General features: G+C 39.8%; 3 protein-coding genes and 1 long non-coding RNA gene across 4 annotated transcripts in view; 2 read left to right on the top strand and 2 right to left on the bottom strand.

The window, feature by feature from the left end:
• Positions 1 to 4,025, top strand: part of mettl17 (methyltransferase like 17) — a 7,800-nt gene extending 3,775 nt beyond the window's left edge. Inside the window, exons 2-14 of the mRNA XM_019265868.2 lie at positions 1,213 to 1,348; positions 1,437 to 1,586; positions 1,683 to 1,770; positions 1,906 to 1,987; positions 2,061 to 2,134; positions 2,211 to 2,305; positions 2,402 to 2,472; positions 2,558 to 2,665; positions 2,743 to 2,811; positions 2,903 to 2,953; positions 3,042 to 3,131; positions 3,311 to 3,507; positions 3,695 to 4,025. Of these exons, the coding sequence (XP_019121413.2) occupies positions 1,213 to 1,348; positions 1,437 to 1,586; positions 1,683 to 1,770; positions 1,906 to 1,987; positions 2,061 to 2,134; positions 2,211 to 2,305; positions 2,402 to 2,472; positions 2,558 to 2,665; positions 2,743 to 2,811; positions 2,903 to 2,953; positions 3,042 to 3,131; positions 3,311 to 3,507; positions 3,695 to 3,788 (1,305 nt within the window). The 3' untranslated portion in view covers positions 3,789 to 4,025. The remainder of the gene's footprint in view (positions 1 to 1,212; positions 1,349 to 1,436; positions 1,587 to 1,682; positions 1,771 to 1,905; positions 1,988 to 2,060; positions 2,135 to 2,210; positions 2,306 to 2,401; positions 2,473 to 2,557; positions 2,666 to 2,742; positions 2,812 to 2,902; positions 2,954 to 3,041; positions 3,132 to 3,310; positions 3,508 to 3,694) is intronic.
• A 268-nt stretch (positions 4,026 to 4,293) lies between these two features.
• Positions 4,294 to 7,301, bottom strand: sdr39u1 (short chain dehydrogenase/reductase family 39U, member 1). The gene is made up of 6 exons (XM_010753934.3): positions 7,161 to 7,301; positions 6,062 to 6,168; positions 5,861 to 5,943; positions 5,589 to 5,710; positions 5,323 to 5,475; positions 4,294 to 5,215 (listed from the first exon to the last, which is right to left on the bottom strand). The coding sequence occupies exons 1-6, from the start codon at positions 7,174 to 7,176 to the stop codon at positions 4,788 to 4,790; spliced, it is 909 nt and encodes a 302-aa protein (XP_010752236.3). The 5' UTR covers positions 7,177 to 7,301; the 3' UTR covers positions 4,294 to 4,787.
• Positions 7,302 to 8,944: 1,643 nt separating this feature from the next.
• LOC109140115 (uncharacterized) lies at positions 8,945 to 10,683 on the top strand. The gene is made up of 3 exons (XR_002042388.2): positions 8,945 to 9,071; positions 9,966 to 9,997; positions 10,153 to 10,683. It is a non-coding gene; the product is annotated as an uncharacterized LOC109140115 (long non-coding RNA).
• Positions 10,684 to 10,718: 35 nt separating this feature from the next.
• Positions 10,719 to 15,929, bottom strand: ltb4r2b (leukotriene B4 receptor 2b). Its single transcript, XM_010753936.3, has 5 exons — positions 15,753 to 15,929; positions 13,393 to 13,954; positions 12,332 to 12,532; positions 12,204 to 12,247; positions 10,719 to 11,909 (listed from the first exon to the last, which is right to left on the bottom strand). Exons 2-5 carry the CDS (start codon positions 13,948 to 13,950, stop codon positions 11,651 to 11,653), a joined length of 1,062 nt encoding a protein of 353 aa, XP_010752238.3. The 5' UTR covers positions 13,951 to 13,954; positions 15,753 to 15,929; the 3' UTR covers positions 10,719 to 11,650.
• Positions 15,930 to 16,550: the final 621 nt, after the last annotated feature.

Below are 16,550 nucleotides of genomic sequence, written 5' to 3'. Positions count from 1 at the left end.
TCATGCAGGTGTTATTGTCAGCATATTCTAGTCTGGAGACACAGATGTCTGTTTACACAGATTGGAACTGTTATGGAATTTTCTATTCTTAGGTTACACAAGACCTTGTGTAACGTGTGGGTCTTGAGGTCCTCAGCGGTATTAGTTGTTTGGCTTTGGTTGAGAACAGTAGGTGCCAGTTTATCTCAACACTGTGGTATCCAGGGTCGAAGAGACCTGTTGCTGCCTTCATAGACATAATAGATAGCTTGCTGTTGACGTTCCAATCTGCGTAAACAGACATCTGTGTCTCCAGACTAGAATATGCTGACAATAACACCTGCATGAATAAAAACATTCTCTTTGACTAATTCTGGGCGTGTAGTATTTGTGGTGTTATCTTGGGGTTTAAAGTCGATCCACCAGGATGAGTTGGGCAGAATGTGAGACCGACTCAGGCACTTCTGATGAACTTTGAGAGTGTCTCTAATTCTCCTTGGCCAAGCGTCAATAAATAATACAGCATAAGACATCAGAGGCTCCTGAACACTTTCTTCTTTTCTGACTTCACCATTGACCTTTGACTTCAGCAATTTCTCAACAACAGGAATGTCAACAACAAGCTATCTATTATGTCTATGAAGGCAGCAATAGGTCTCTTCGACCCTGGCCACCACAGTATGTGATAAACTGGCACCTACTGTTCCCAACCAAAGCAAAACAACTAATACTGCCGAGGACCTCAAGGCCCACACATGACCTCATGTTACCTAAGGATAGAAAATTCCATAACATAGACGTTTAGTTATGTACGTTATATATTTAATTTCTCTGCAGATGTTTAATTTTGCTTCAAATCTGCCTGATCTGAATCTATCTAAAAAAAAACACAAACAGTGTGGCAGCTGTTGTTTTACTATTTTACTATGCTCTTCACTCAGTTGCTGGTTGTAGGGGCGGATAATACAGGCACCATTATTTTATGCAGTATATGCATTGTTTATAACAATAGGAATATGCATGAATTCCCTCTAAATCCAATGTACAAACTGTGTGTACGTCAAATAGTCTCAAATCTATTACTGCGAGTTCAGAGTGTGAAGAAATCAGTAATGAAATATGCTTAGATTAACTAACAGTGGCTCTAAAATTATCTAATAGTATTTATATTATTTTACTAGACCAGAAAGAGTCTGGTTAAAAAGGTAGTAAAGAAACATTTTCCATCCTCAGGGAATGAGTGCAGCTGCACACCCACAGGTAGATTTCCTGAAGGGAGAAGTACACAGGAAGCACCCGGGTGTGACCAACCTGAAAACTCTGCGTCTACCCGACGAACTCCAGATGGCTGCACGGTCGATTATTCACAGTAGGTTAAGTTATTAATGCGGATATAAGTTTGGTATCTTTACCGATGATGAAAGCAGTCGTGACTCTTAAATCTCTCCACCTGTAAGGAGCTCAGGTGACACGTCTGGCCGACCAAGCTCGTAGCCTCACAAACTTCTTGTGGAGCAGAAAACGACGAGTGGAGGATTCGAATCTGAGGCAGAAAGCTGTGAGCCTGGAGAAAGAGCTCTGGGAGAAAGCGATGGAGAAGAGAGGAGGTGGGCGACACACGAATCAAACAAATAAACGAATGACTGCAAAGAGATTTTAAGATGCAGCAGCTGGAGAAAAGTAACTGTAACTTCATATTACAGATATAGATGAACAAGCGCTGGAGGATCGCATCAGGAAGAAAGTGTTTTCAGAGCTCAGAAGAACCACATATCACTGGACACCCATGAAGTAACACTTCTATCTATCCTGTCATATAAGGATACTATCCATGTGTTTACTGGATTGTTAATAAGTGCGTTCAGAAACAATCTCAATTAACTCTATTAAACTACTTTCTAACGAAGCTCACTGTCTGTGTTTCAGGTACGATGAAGACTTAGGTGTGGTGTACATGGCGGCTCGGCTAGCTGGGGGGTATGCAGCAGTGAGGAGAGCCATGAATGAGGTAACAAGATCGTAGACTAACATATCAAGGCTGTTCTTCAAGAGTCAGTTGACTTCTTTTTCTCTCACTTCAGATAAAGAAGAGGGATCCCTCCTTTGCCCCTCAGACTCTCCTGGATTTCGGTTCAGGGCTGGGAACAGTCGCCTGGTTAGTGGTGCAACATAAAGAGAATTTTTTTTTAATGTGAATTACAACAATATGAAATGAGTCTTCTCTCCCACAGGGCGTCACACTCGTGCTGGGCCGACACTTTGAAGGAGATGGTGTGTGTGGACAGCTCCGGGCCGATGAACATACTCGCAGAGCGACTTCTCAAAGGTTCACACACAAACACTTTGTCAGTTTTTGTTTGGGCTTTTGTCAAAAAGCCCCAAAAATAAAAGCACGGTTGTTGTTTTTTTGTGTGTTGAGCAGGTGACGACGAAAGAGCTGAACCTCACATCAAACACGTTTATTTCAGACAGTTCCTCCCTGTATCTCCAAAGGTAAAAACTCTCTTTCGTTTTCATGTCATGGTGCATTCATTCGCATACAGAAAGAGCTCAGACCGTCTTGTGTTTCTCCTTCCAGGTGCAGTTTGACTTGGTGGCAGCCGCCTTCACGTTGTCAGAGCTTCCTAATGTGAAGGACCGAGAAGAGGCGGTGATGACTCTGTGGAGGAAGACAAGCTCGTACCTGGTAATAAATCTCAACATGTCTTTATAACTATTCTGCTTCATTACATGATGACATTTGGATTATGTTCTGTGGTGAAGGTGCTGGTGGAGAATGGGACCAAAGAGGGACATCAGATGCTCATGGAGGCCAGAGACACTTTATTGAAGGTATTCACAGACCGTAGATATCATTAGGTGCTGTTATGTAAGTGAACAGTTTATAGAAGCAGGCCGATGACTTTTTGTTCTCTGTCTCCAGAAACAGGAGAAAATGGTTCACGACCCAAGACCAGCGTCAGTGTTTGCTCCGGTACGCTTAAACTCTCTATCTCTGTCACGCCAGTCGAGGGTTTCACCATATTGACTGCGTCTTCTTTCTCTTGTTTTGTTTTTTACAGTGTCCTCATGAACTGACGTGTCCTAAACTGGCCTCTGAGCCCATGACGCCCTGCAACTTCCAGCAGCTGTACCAACCGCTTCTGCCCGGGGTAAGATTCAAGTCTGGATCACACGTCTGTCCAGAATACAATCTGTAAATTAAGCATGAATGCTCATTCTTGACCTCCTAAAGTTAATTTATGAGCTTACTGCACAAGTTGCCTGAGTTACAGATGTAAGGTTATCTTAAAAAACAGTCAGTCAAATATATTGTTTAATTTATTTTCAGCACAACATGCAGCAGACTGAAAAGTTCAGCTACCTGATCCTGAGTCGGTCGGAGCGAGCGCAGCCCGAAACAGAAGGTGTGGACTGGGCCAGGCTGACCGCACCTGTGCAGCGCAGAACGAGACACGTCCACTGTCGGATGTGCTGCCCGGATGGACAGCTACAACACCTGGTGGTGACAGCACGAAAACACAGCAGGTAAAGATCCTGCATCACGCATGCTGCAGCACCATCGGTTTGCTCTGTTTTAATCAGGATTCGATGCATGGGTGTTATTATACAGTCCTTTTGGTCGTGATAGATGTACTGACACTGTTTGTTTACATTCTCTGATAACGGCTTCACTCAATTTGAAGAATAATTGTGTTTCATTTCTTTCCATCAGAGACGTTTACCGCTGTGCTCGGAGCAGCGACTGGGGAGATCAACTACCAATCGTTCAGAAGGTCGATGAAGACGCCCAGAGTGATTCAGAGTGATGATTCACAGACTCGTTCTTTAGAAAAACTGCCGTCCAAGGACTCATCAGGTTTTATTTCGACAGAACATCTGAGTTAGTTTAAATACTGATTGTTTCAAAGTCAGAACCAAGCCTTACTGTACTTCACCCAGCTTTATTGTGCACCACTTTCAACAAATCATAGTCCCAGAATGAAGAAAAAGACATTTACTCCTGCGTGTTTCACATAATAAATATCATCCCAGGTCCAACATCACTGATCTCCACGGTTGGTTTCTGTTGCTTAAACCTTTAAATGTCACACAGATACTTGCTGCATCTTTTAGCGATTACTACACCCTTCAATCAGCAGTGAATAAATGCTGATGAGAAACAAATTGTGGACACTTACTGTCAGAGCTTTTATCTTGTGCCCATGAGAGCTGCAATGATTCTTTGATTAAATAAAGTCCCACACAAAACACACCATAGATCTGATGGTTCTAGGTTCCCAAACATGAAAAATATTTTGCTTTTTCTTTGGATTTTTTGACTGTTGGTCAGACAGAACAAGATATTTTATCATCGACTTGGGCTGTAGAAAATCCTGCTGAACATTTTTTTACTGTCCTGTTTTATAGACACACATAGAAAAGAGCAAATGCTGCTGAACAGGAAAAAGATACACCTGTGGTATCGCGTGCAGCATGAGAGGAGGACTACTGTGATATGGACTTCAAAATGTTTAATCCATTTGTTTGTCATAAGCAGTTTTGTGTCCTTCGATGTCTCCCTGACCAACTCTTAATGCTGAGCAAATCAGCTTGAACAATCAGATCTCAGTGTACCCTGAATGTGTGTAAGGACGCCATCACACCTGTATTTACATCTGTCTCAGATTTACTTTCAAGTACAGTATGAACAAACACGACACAAAAATCTGCCGATTCACAAACTGATGGGAGAAACACTTCTTCAGTCCTCAGATCTGAATCACGTCTTCCGGTTTGTCCTGAGTTACACAATATTCTGACATCTGTTAACTCCCAACAATCTCTTTCAGTGCTGAGGTCAAGTCCGGGTACTTGTACTGAAATCCGGACTCCTGAGTCCTCTCTGGTACGACTTTCTGGCCCTGTGTGAGGACCATGCCCCTCTCAGCGCCCAACAGGGTGTTAACGACAAAGCCGGGCACAGGAAATATGGTAGGCCTCCTCATGACCCGGCCCAGCTCTTTAGTGAACTCGTAGTTGGTGTTGAGTGCAGGTGCGACTCCGTTGAACACTTGTGGTGAAGGGGAAAAAGTGTCAGCAGGAGGCTCCAGGGCGTGGGCGATGATTCCCGCCAAGTCCGAGACGTGGATCCAGGGGAAGGGCTGATTTCCCGACCCCAGGGTGCCACCGAGGCCGAGCCAGAAGGGCAGCAGCATTTGTTTCATGGCACCACCATCGCGGCCCAATACTACTCCTGGTGGAGGACAAGAGGGAGGAATGTCAACCAGTCCAATACTTGAGATTACCAAAATAAAACTACACTCAAGCACGTATTAGTAGATGAAATAACTTTTTACATACCTGGCCTGACGACGACTTGCTTGGTGGTTTTTGCCACATCCTCAGGAAGAAGTGCCGAGGCCTCCCACTCTTTCACAAGTTTGGAGAGGAGGTCAAACGGTGTCCACTCACTGTCTTCTGTGTACTGAGCTGTCAGACTGGGCTTGTAACAAGCTGCGGGTCAAAAAGCAAAGTGAGAACACACGCAGCGATAGTCTCGATTATTTATTTGTGTAACTTTTTACTGGCAGTGAATCATAATGTTGAGTTTTATTGTTAGGCATTACCTACACCTGATACCAGGACCCAGGAGCGAGGAGGACTGGGTGAAGCAGCGATGGCTCGAGCCAGAGTTTTTGTAGTGTCGATACGACTGGAGAACAAATCCTTTTTGTAGCTTTCATTCCACCTGAAACCACCAACAAGACAAAAGGTCAATGCAACTTAATCAAGAAGTTCAAAGCTACAACTGAGCAGGCCAAAAGTATGTAGACACCTGAACAAAACCGTAGATATTAATCTGCTCTCCAAACAGCCTCTTGATTACTGTTGCTCTCACCATCGTAACGGGTTCATCAGATTCTCTCCAGCCAAGTTGACAGCGCCTTCACATGCTGGGAGGCCACTGGACTCCAACTCACCCTGCAGACGCCCACAGAGGAGGAAAAACAACAGATCTGACATCAGAGCATAAAAAAAAAAATAATAATAATCACTGCGATGAATCAGGAGTTCCCCCAAGACGAGAAATGACCCATACCCATGTTATCTTTCCTGGGCCCGGCTGTCGAGATATCACCGTGACCTCATGACCTTTGTTTGTGAGCAGGCGGGTCAGCTCACGGCCCACAAAGCCAGATCCTCCTCCTGCAGGGGACACAATATAGAAGATATATACTGTTATTATTATTATATACTGTTATTAACAATAACACTGCTTCTTTCCACTGCACCTTATCTACCTATTTATCTTGTGTTTTTTGTCCCATTCTGTGTGTTGTTTTTTATTTTTTTCTACCTCAGTATTTTATTTTATTGTATTTTTATTGTATTCAAATATATTTTGAATATTAATTTCCCTTCGGGGATTAATAAAGTCATCTATCTATTTATCTATCTATCTATCTATCTATCTATCTATCTATCTATCTATCTACGATTCTCTGTACAATTCTTTATATGGTTTTCATAGTTCACCGTTACTTGGCTTATATTTTACTGTTACTGGTTTTACTTAACTGTTATTTATACATGTGTATATAGTGTTAAAATAGGATATTGTATAGGTGTATAGTGTTAAAGTTTTGTTTTCTTGCTATCACTTACTATCTCACTTACCGTTTGGGAGCTGCTGTAACAAAAAGTATTTCTGATTCTGATATGTATCTATCTATCTATCTATCTATCTATCTATCTATCTATCTATCTAAAAACAGAAGAAACACAGAAAACAATAACAATAATAACTGAAGAAGAGAAAAAAATACGGTTTAGATTATATTTGCTTTATTTCTTTTTACTAATAAATAATATTAATTTAGCTTCATTATGATGAACCCAAACACAACAAACTGTAAACAACCAGCCAGGTCACAGCACATGAGACTTGCGCATGCGTACTACACACAGTTACAAAACAGCATGACTTTAGCGAGGTTAGCTTTGAATAACGAATAAAAAACTACAGTGACAGACTCTGGCTTTAATATTTCAGCTGACACGCCTCATAAACTGTGACTATCAGGACTAATTTAACGTATATTTAACTTTCCACTGTAGATACTCAATGTAGCAGGTCGTGTTATGTCTCGTTGACCTCCTCGAGCGGCTAAACAAACGTTTAAAAATGACGTACGTACCGACTAAAACTCTCATGTCCGTTAAATAGCCGTTAAATGACCGTTAACAGCCGTTACACCGTTTTCTCGTGGCCGTAGCGACTCTGTTTGTGAGTTTGTTTGCAGCGATTTTTTTGGACCAATACGGCTTTCCGTAGCTGAGAAGTGACGTCATTTTGTAGTTCAACCGAGAGTTTCTCTTATAGGAGATGACGTGTTTTGGTGGTTTGATCCAAATCTCGTTTGAAAATGTTGCGTTAATAAGTGAAAACAGATTGTGTTGTTGTTCCAGAGACGGTTCATTAAGTTGTTTAAGTTTTATTTGTGTTGTTGTGGATTATATTTGATGAAAAACAAACCGATAATTCAGCACCAACGGACAGAAAAAAAAGTTCTTGTGAGATCTCGCGAGAGTTGTCGCAGTGCTGAGACGATACAGACGAATAAAGTTGATTTTCTCTTGATTTATGTGTCTCACAAACTTCATTTTAGTGTCTCAGTGTTCAGAAGACATGTGTCCTACAGTGGACAGACTCTAGGATCATTGCTGGTCTCCTAACGGGAGCGGCAGAGGTTAAATACACGTGACACAGACACAAACAGTGACTCTTCAGTGACGCATCTCTCCTCTAAAGCGTCTCTGTGACGTGAGAACGTTTTAAAAGAACAGGTGGCGTCCAATCACAGCTGGTTACCTGTCGATTATCGATGAGTGTACTCACCTGTAGTGATTTATCATGAACTCAGACAGTATAATAGTGAAATTATTGATGTTTTTAATCAGCTTGGAACTTCCCTCTCAAGTAAATATGTGATTAATCCAGCATGACAACAAAATGTACATGTTTTTATATGTTATTCAGCAACAGCAAAGAGAGTTAGGCTTTGTTTTTGTTCCTTATTCACCAAGTTGTTGGTCAGATGTTCAGGAATTTATGTATTTTAGTTTTTAATAGAAGCGAAAGACGTTTTGGGCTTTGTGTTTTAATGTAAATCTAATCATTTTAATGTCTAATCTTCACACACACGGATAGATTTATGCTCCTTTATGTAATAGAATTCACACACACGGATAGATTTATGCTCCTTTATGTAATAGAATCAGAATATTTATTGGCCAGGTGTGTGACAACACGAGGAATTTGACTCTGGCTCACTTTGCTCTCAATTGTACATACAGGTATAGACATAAGTGCAGTGTAAAAGACATGGGACCTGACAGGTAGACGCAAAAAACATAACATAAAAAACATAAAACATATATATGTGTGTGTGTGTGTGTGTGTGTGTGTGTGTGTGTGTGTGTTGTGTTATATATGTATATATGTGATGTATATGTTGTGTTTCTTTCAAAATCAGAATCAGAAATACTTTAATAATCCCAGGGGGAAATTATTTTTGTTACAATACTCCAGGTATACAAACAAACAAAAGCAACATATGTTAAACAAGTAATTATCTATTAAGAAGAAAATATACATTTAAACGGATACGCATAAATATTTAAATATTCATGTGTATCTGCGCTACAAACAATAAACATCAAATGAATAATATACGTACATGTATAGGGTACAAAAACACTATATGGAGTGAGTTTTGCTTAATAAATATTGTAAAATATTATATTTAACTACTTATTTCTATTTCTATTGGTTCATAATATCTTTAATTTCACTAGTAAATCACGCTCTACATTCATTAAAGAGAAGATATTTTTTATAATGTATGTCTTTATTTTTTAACCCACGTGTTGTTTTTATACCATTGGCTCTCCCACAGAGCCGGAAGCTGTGTGTGTGGTGACGGAGGAGCAGACACGTGGTTTTGATGAAGACATAAATTGAGCCGCAGCTTCATTAACGACCTCTCTTCTCTTCCTTGTTGCGGTGGTGGAGGTCGGACAGCAGCATGCGTGAAGCTTCGCTCCCGGTGTGTATTCACGTTTATTATCAGACTGTGTGTGTCTGTGCAGCAGCTGCGTGTGTGTGCGTGTGTTTGTCTGTTTGTTGCGGTTATTTCCGCGCAGGTTTGTCATGTGTTGTTAGCTCGCTGCTGCCGACCTCATGGTCCGAGCTGATGAGTTTGGCCTACCATGAAGTGAGAGGCTGCGTCCACATGAGTGGATTAAAATGACTTGAAGATACAAGCTGTATGTAGCTAATTAACTTTGTCACCTTTTTTTTTTAAAACATGTTATGTTGCATCTATGCATGGATTGTGCTGTAATGAGTAAAAGCACGTGTAACATGTTTCAGTCCTTTATGTAAGATTAACTACAGTCACTTCTCAGTTTATTAGATGGATCCAACTCAAAGTAAATACAGTTAAAATTTAAATCATGCCTTAATGAAGTTTATAATCAAATTTTTTTATTAAAAAATTGATTATACTTCATGATATACTGGCAGTTTTTTCTGTTGTCTGCTACTCTTAATATCAAGTCACATGCTGCAGAAAAAGCCTCTGTATGATAAATCTTCCAGATTGAGCAGTTGGATCAACACCACTTGGAGTTTCGACAGAAATTACATATTTCCGCCTTTTTTAAAGAAGCAAAGTATTGCAGGACTAACTTGTTAAACTACATTAGTTTAGTTGGATGTATCTAACAATGAAGTGTCATGCTGCTGCTGCAGACGTCTGTTTATAATAAATCCGCTCACAGCTTCTGTTCGTTTGGTCAAACCTTGATGATGATTTGCAGTCCGTGTTTCACCTGAAACTCATGATTATACTCTTACTGCTCTGATGGGTTTGACAGACTGATACTGAGAGGATGTTTGTTTTCAAAGATGAGACTGACCTTTATTTTTTTTCTTACAGGACTGAAGAGCACAGACTGGATACATCATCAGGTTAGTATCAGTTTTGGGTTGGCTTGATCAAACTTTGCCAGTTAATCTGGTCTGTCACCTAATAATTTGCAAGTAATTTGCAGCCTCTAAAGTGAAGTGCAAACAACATTTTAAGTGATTATTCATATCATGACAATTATTTTTCCTCTTTACAGGTAATGGACAGTTCACAACTGGATCATCACTTAGATTTAAGTGTATAAGGACAAAATTGAATGAGTGTTCATCATTTGATGTTTTGAACTCTCTGATTTACTGTTAAATGTTGAAATGACTTTATAATGTATGCCCATGTAAGATCCAAATCCATACTGAGTTCTGACTTTCTTAAATAAAACATTGAACTACTATAAAACTCATGTCTTTATTTGCAGTTCAAAGAGGTAATATGTTAATTACTAGAAAGTAAAATATGCCAGCAAGATGTTGTGAAAAATGGCATGTTCAAGGACCAACTAATCTTTGAATCTGTAAAGCTTGCTACACACTTTTTGATGCATACAAATGTGCCATGCACTCTTTTACTGAGCTGGTTGAAGTTTGTCAAAGGTAATTTGTACTTTGAGGTACTGCAGGGTGTTCTGTTGTAGGTAAATGAAGTTGCCAGATACAATAGTGAAATTCAACACCACTGCAACCATAACAAGTTACACCTCCTGTGACAGTAAAAACATCCGTAAGAGCTGAATTTATATCATGAAGTGGTCAGTGTATATTAGTGTGATCTTAAAGCTCTCTGGAGTAAATGTTTATTTGTGTAGAACATAAAATTCAGTTAATCACCATTACAGTGCATAATACTTTTTAAAGTTACAAGACTGAAGCAGACAACAGTTGCTAAATACAAAAGGTCGCTGCATCATTAAATCCCACATTACAAAAAGCTATTTAAATGATAAATTACAGCTATTCAATACAAAAACATTAACAGTAACATCTGTACATCAAGATTTTTTTTTTTAAGAAAAACTCCAGTCTGTTAGTGTCCGTGTGATGGTTTGTGTTGGATGTTGCAGAGGAGCACATGTTAAGAGTCCAGCTCCAGACGTTTCTTTGAATAAATATTTCTAAATGTGTCCTACACCAGGTTCAGTTCAGACGTATGCAAGTCCACCTATCTGGCATTTATAAGCAGTTTGTAAACATTTAATGTGTATATATGTGTACCCATGAGCACATGCTGCTGTATACAGACAAACAATATAAACACAGCTGTATTAATATAAAATATGCATGCATAAGTTATAATTGCAGACTTAAACTGTACAGACTACATCATAGTGTGTGGTTCCTTATGTATTGAATTTGTGTTTATTGCTTATAAATGCTAAATAGGGGTACTTAAAATTAACCGTTAAGATGTAATTGCTCCTCAAGTAGATACAGTATGATATGTTATGTAGTTATTAATTATTATTCTCTGCAACTCATAAAATTTAATAAAATAAACGTTTTAATAAGGTATTTACAGGACAGATAGTTACATTTCTAGTCACGTTTCTTTCAACATAATCTATTTACAAAACAGAATACTTGACGGTCAACTCTAAGCTTTGGTTTTATCTGTTTAACACATTCAGGCTCAAATGTTGCTTTAACCATAATATACACTCCACATGTAGTTTTCATTCATGCACAAAGTTCAGTCCACACTCATTTGCCATTTTGCAAAGCAGCCATTGCTGCGCTGTTCGAGGATTCAAAGGTACTTGTTCCTTCTTTACCCGCTCTGCTCTTTTTGGTCTCCGTTTGGTCCAAAGATGTCCCCTCAAAGAGTCGAGCCATGAAGGCGAAGCCGTTCTGCCTGATGTAGGACTTCCCAGCGAAGGTGTAGAGGACAGGATTGGCACAGCTGCTGATGAAGGCCAAAGCCGAGGTCACTGCACGACTGGAGTTAGCAATATAGTCCAAACTGAGGATAGACAAAGTATATGCATGGACAGATTAGTAAACACAAGCCCAGGAGACCCAAGGTGTCCAGGCGGGCAAAGGCATGCTGCTAAGGGACCACAAAACTAAAAAGATACACAAAAATGACTACAAAGAAACACAAAATTATTACAAAGATACACACAAATACTACAAAGAGACACAGGATGACTACAGAGGCACAAAATGACCATAAGGAAATTCAGAATTATTAATATTTCTGTTTAGCACGTACCATAAATCAATGAAAATGAGATGAAAATCATTTGTTACTTACGTTTCTTTTCTGTCCGAACCATCTTCATACCACTCAGCTGCCACCTAGGACATAAACACAAAATTCAGAGTTCATTCAAAAGATGAACTTATTGCAGAAATGAGTATTTCATGTGACACACAACACACCTGTATCATGTTGATAACATGGTACGGCAGCCAGAAAAGGCCAAACATCACCACGATGGCCAGGATGAGTTTCTCGCTGCGGACCGCTCGGCGAAACTTGGTCTGCCTGAGGCGTCGCAGGATGAGCACGTAGCTGGTTATGATAACCGTGTAAGGAAGAATGAATCCCGACACTGTCTCCAAGGCGTACTGAAACCTCACCTGTACACAAGAGGATACAAAACAGGTGTAAACACTGTAATGATGGCATGTGATTCTGTCGAGACAAGAATAAGAACAAGAAAACTACAGTGAATCTCTAAAAACTGATGTGTTAGAGTCAATATTTGTATTATTTTTAGATTAGATTAGATTAGATAATACTTTATTTATCCCACAACGGGGAAATTAACTTGTTTACAGCAGCGAAAAATAGAATCAAGGAGGGAAAACACAAGTGTACATATTTACAAAAAGTACTAAAGTAGAATGTGCAGATTTAAGAATTTACAATTTAAAATTTAAAATTTATACAATTATAGAATCTTTCAAATGTTTTATTTGTGGAAAAATAAGTCTCAGGATTGGATTAAGGATACTGCTGCTTTAACTTTTATGCATGTATTTGTGCCGATTAACAAGCAATCCTTATTTTGTGCTTTTTTAAACTTTTACAAGTCACTGCCTGTATAAACTGGTTTTGCTCGCTGTAATCATTCCTCTTCTGAGATCTGCCGTGTTTATTAGCTGTTCTGGAGCTTTCGATTAGATCAGATGCAGTTTACCCAGTTTCTGGGTTTGTTTTCGGCCACAGCAGACAGCTACTTTCAATTAAAAAAGATATAATCTTCAGGAGTTGATAGAGCTCAAAGACAGAGCTAAAACTTATTGAATATTGGATGTAAATTCATCAGTTGGCCAGTGATATATCAGTATTTTTATATCAGTGTTTCCACTGCCCCAGAGTGGCCAAAAAAATCAGCAGTTGCAACACATCTATCTGGAGATTTTGATTATATCTTGTGACTGTCATCGGCAGATGGACTTTCTTGCCCCGGTAGTTGCACCCCTAGTCTACTCACATGTCGTGGCAGGGTGTGTTTAGGCGCGCACACCAGTCTTGTTTTGTTGTACTCATTTTTGTCAATGTCCACGTCTCGAAACACAAGCGAGGGGATAGAAATCAGCAGCACCAGCACCCACATGCCAAGGATCACCCTCCTCACAACCTTCTTGCTGGTCAGGACGCGCGCCTTCCTCGGAAACACCACGGCCACCAGCCTGTGGACGCTCATCAGCGTGATCAGGAAGATGGAGGCGTACATGTTGGCGTTGCACAGGTAGAACAGGCCTTTACACATGGCGTTACCAAAGACCCACGTCTGCTTGGCAAGGTAGACAACGAAGAAGATGGTGAGCGCCATGAGGAAGCCGTCGGCACAAGCCAGGTTAAGGATGAGGAGGGTGGTGACCGAGCGTCGCCGGATGCGTGCCAGGATGCTCCAGACGATGAAGAGGTTACCAGGGACGCCCAGGAGGAAGACCAAGCCGAGGATGAGGGCACCTAAGGTCGTGGAGAAGTCATTGCTCACAACGCTCTCATCTTCGGGGTTTGTGTTATTGAATGGTGACTCGTCCATGATCCTGAGGAGGAGAGACAAAGTTAGAACCTATATATGTCCTAAAAATGTGTCTGACAGTGTGAGTATTTATACTGATTGCTGGGATCTATATTCGAATTTAGTATTTAATATATTTTAAAAGTGTTTGCATCTGCTTACAGACTGGAGATGAAAATAAACTAGTAGTTAAATCTCCTAAACAAATATATTAAACTAAACTTAAGCTGAACTTAAACTAAAGTTGTGTCAGACTCAGCTGCTTCGTCTCTTTTTTAAAGAACTTTTTAACACTGGCATTGCATCAGTCTTCTTTAATCTTAACAGGAAACCGACGGTAAAAAGAATTTCCTCTTAAAGGAAATGGTTTCTAACTGTGAATGGTAAAAAGAGCAAGTAAAAAAGGGAAAATTATGCCAGAAAATACACGTCTGGGGTAAATAATGCACCAGTAACCAAAGATAAACACACGACAAAATGTTGTTTACTGATGGTACACAAGCTGTTTCCAGGACTGGAGGATGGCTGCCACCCTGACGTAGACTCTAAAATATTCACATCAAACTCTGGCACCAGTCAGGTACCTTAGAAGCAGCATGCTAAAACATGCCAAACACTTGCAGCACTGCGTCAAAGAAGGGCATTATTTCGACATGTTTATGATTCACTTTGAATTTTTTTCTCTCATGTCCTCGGGTGTCTCGTTTTTTATTGGACTCTTTCTCACTGTCCTGGCACATGGAAAAACAGCAACACACAGGTCAGAGGTCACAGAAGGTTGACCTTTAAAGAATAACACACTTCAAGATGAACAGCCATGACCTGCACATGCCGACACAGACCTATAAAGATGATTTAGTTTATTCAGAAAGGAATTAATCTCTGCACACACACACACACACACACACATCACATTTTCCTTGATGAGAATAAGACATCAAGTCCTCATTTCCTTATTAAGTCCTAATGTCCATGCTGTGGTCCGACCAAACCCATGTTTTTTTTTTCCCACTAATGGCTTTATAAGTGGATGAACCAGTAAACGAAGCCAGTTAAAACCAGATTTCCATCATAAAAGAAAAGCCACAGATAATCTAGTCTAAACAACACATCGATGATGTCAGGTGTTTTTCAGAAATTACAGATTTTACAGTTATTAATGAAAAAATATTTAAAAAAACAGGTATCATACAGCTCTTACAATCCACAGATAATCCTGTTGTCAGCAGTTTGGGTTAAATTGCAAAACTTTGCCTGACATGACCTAATGTTGCAATGGATATATGACATACATGCACTGTTGCAATAGACAAAACGTACTAAGTAAGTCGCTTTGGATAAAAGCGTCTGCTAAATGCAATGTAATGTAATGTAAAGAGAATGTAATTTATGTTTGAATGACAAATTAAGGAAAGGACTGTACAAGCGTATTCAAGAGAAATCGACATATTACAACTTTGAGTAAATATTTGCGTACAAAACAACAAAATAGCAACTGAGAAATGTTTAATAAGATCAGAAAATTACAGCAACGCTCTGCAAATGACTTGTCCCTGCCCATTCTCTTTCTCGCCCATAAAATCATAGTGGGGAATTAGCTCACAGTCCAAAGTTTTTTGAAATAATGAGTCACATGTTTGTAATAAATCTGCTACATGTAAATAATCATGTCAAGAAAAGTAAATTATTATTTTAAGGATGGAAGAAAGAAAAAAGAGAGAGGCAAATATTAGTAACATCTCGCAGAGAGATTGAAGGAAAAATAAGTTAAAGAAAAGAAGGTGCTGAGATTTTTTTATTTACAGTGAATGTTCAAGACTGACCTTTCCAGGACGTGCTGTCTCTCTGTAACGAGTGTCAATTATCTCACTGCGGCTCTTCGCTCCGTCCAGATCTCGCAGCGTGTGCCCTGTGTGACGGTCTCTGTTAGCTCAGTCCATAATAAACTGAAGCACATCCTGTCCCACAGGCTGCAACATGCTGTTGTAAGAGAGAGGTGTGTCCTTCTTAAAACTCTCCTTCTCTCTTTTCTCTTATGTAATACATCTTCATCTCAACATATGATTATCCCCTGGAACGTATCTGTGCTACAACACTAAATGCATAAATGTGTTTTTATGAACAAACATGCATCCTTGCTTGAAAATTGAAAATTAAAACATATCCCGTCCTGTCGTCGCTCCCCAAAATGTACATTTGTGTGTCCTGAGGCTTTCCACTCTCCGTGAGTCAACTGTTGTGTAATCTGAACAATTGAAATGAAATGTAGGTGATTCAAAATTCATTCTTGCACAAGCTTCCTGTGTCAGAGATGCTGAGCTCACAAGCGCAAACATGTATAGACATACCACACACACACACACACACACACAGAGAATAATGTAGACTCGCTAGTTGATACAGGTCTCTGGCACTGACAGGAATGCTGGAAGAAGTGTAAAAATGAAAAATGAAGGAAAGCCCAAAGTTAAAGCTCTGACTATGTGAAGGAGCACTTTCTTTTTGAACGTTTATCCATCAGGGAGCTGTTGCAGTCTGACGCCTACACAACTGATGGATAGATACCTAAGTTTATCTGACTTCCGAAGAGAGAGAGAAAGAAAGAAAGAAAGAAAGAAAGA

Source organism: Larimichthys crocea, chromosome II (genome assembly GCF_000972845.2).
Source record: "Larimichthys crocea isolate SSNF chromosome II, L_crocea_2.0, whole genome shotgun sequence".
NCBI lineage: Eukaryota > Metazoa > Chordata > Actinopteri > Sciaenidae > Larimichthys > Larimichthys crocea.
Note: the sequence above shows the minus strand (reverse complement) of the source record. Positions and strands in the feature narration are given on the sequence as shown.

What these genes read in the sequence shown, in the direction of transcription:
- sdr39u1 (XM_010753934.3), bottom strand. An exon ending in GCCCAGGAAAGATAACATGG is followed by an intron (nt 5,944 to 6,061) that starts GTATGGGTCATT and finishes GGGCGTCTGCAG; the next exon opens with GGTGAGTTGGAGTCCAGTGG. An exon ending in CTGATGAACCCGTTACGATG is followed by an intron (nt 5,711 to 5,860) that starts GTGAGAGCAACA and finishes TGGTGGTTTCAG; the next exon opens with GTGGAATGAAAGCTACAAAA.
- ltb4r2b (XM_010753936.3), bottom strand. Translation starts at nt 13,950, where the DNA reads ATGGACGAGTCACCATTCAATAACACAAACCCCGAAGATGAGAGCGTT. An exon ending in AACACACCCTGCCACGACAT is followed by an intron (nt 12,533 to 13,392) that starts GTGAGTAGACTA and finishes TCTTGTGTACAG; the next exon opens with GTGAGGTTTCAGTACGCCTT. An exon ending in ATGTTATCAACATGATACAG is followed by an intron (nt 12,248 to 12,331) that starts GTGTGTTGTGTG and finishes TTTATGTCCTAG; the next exon opens with GTGGCAGCTGAGTGGTATGA.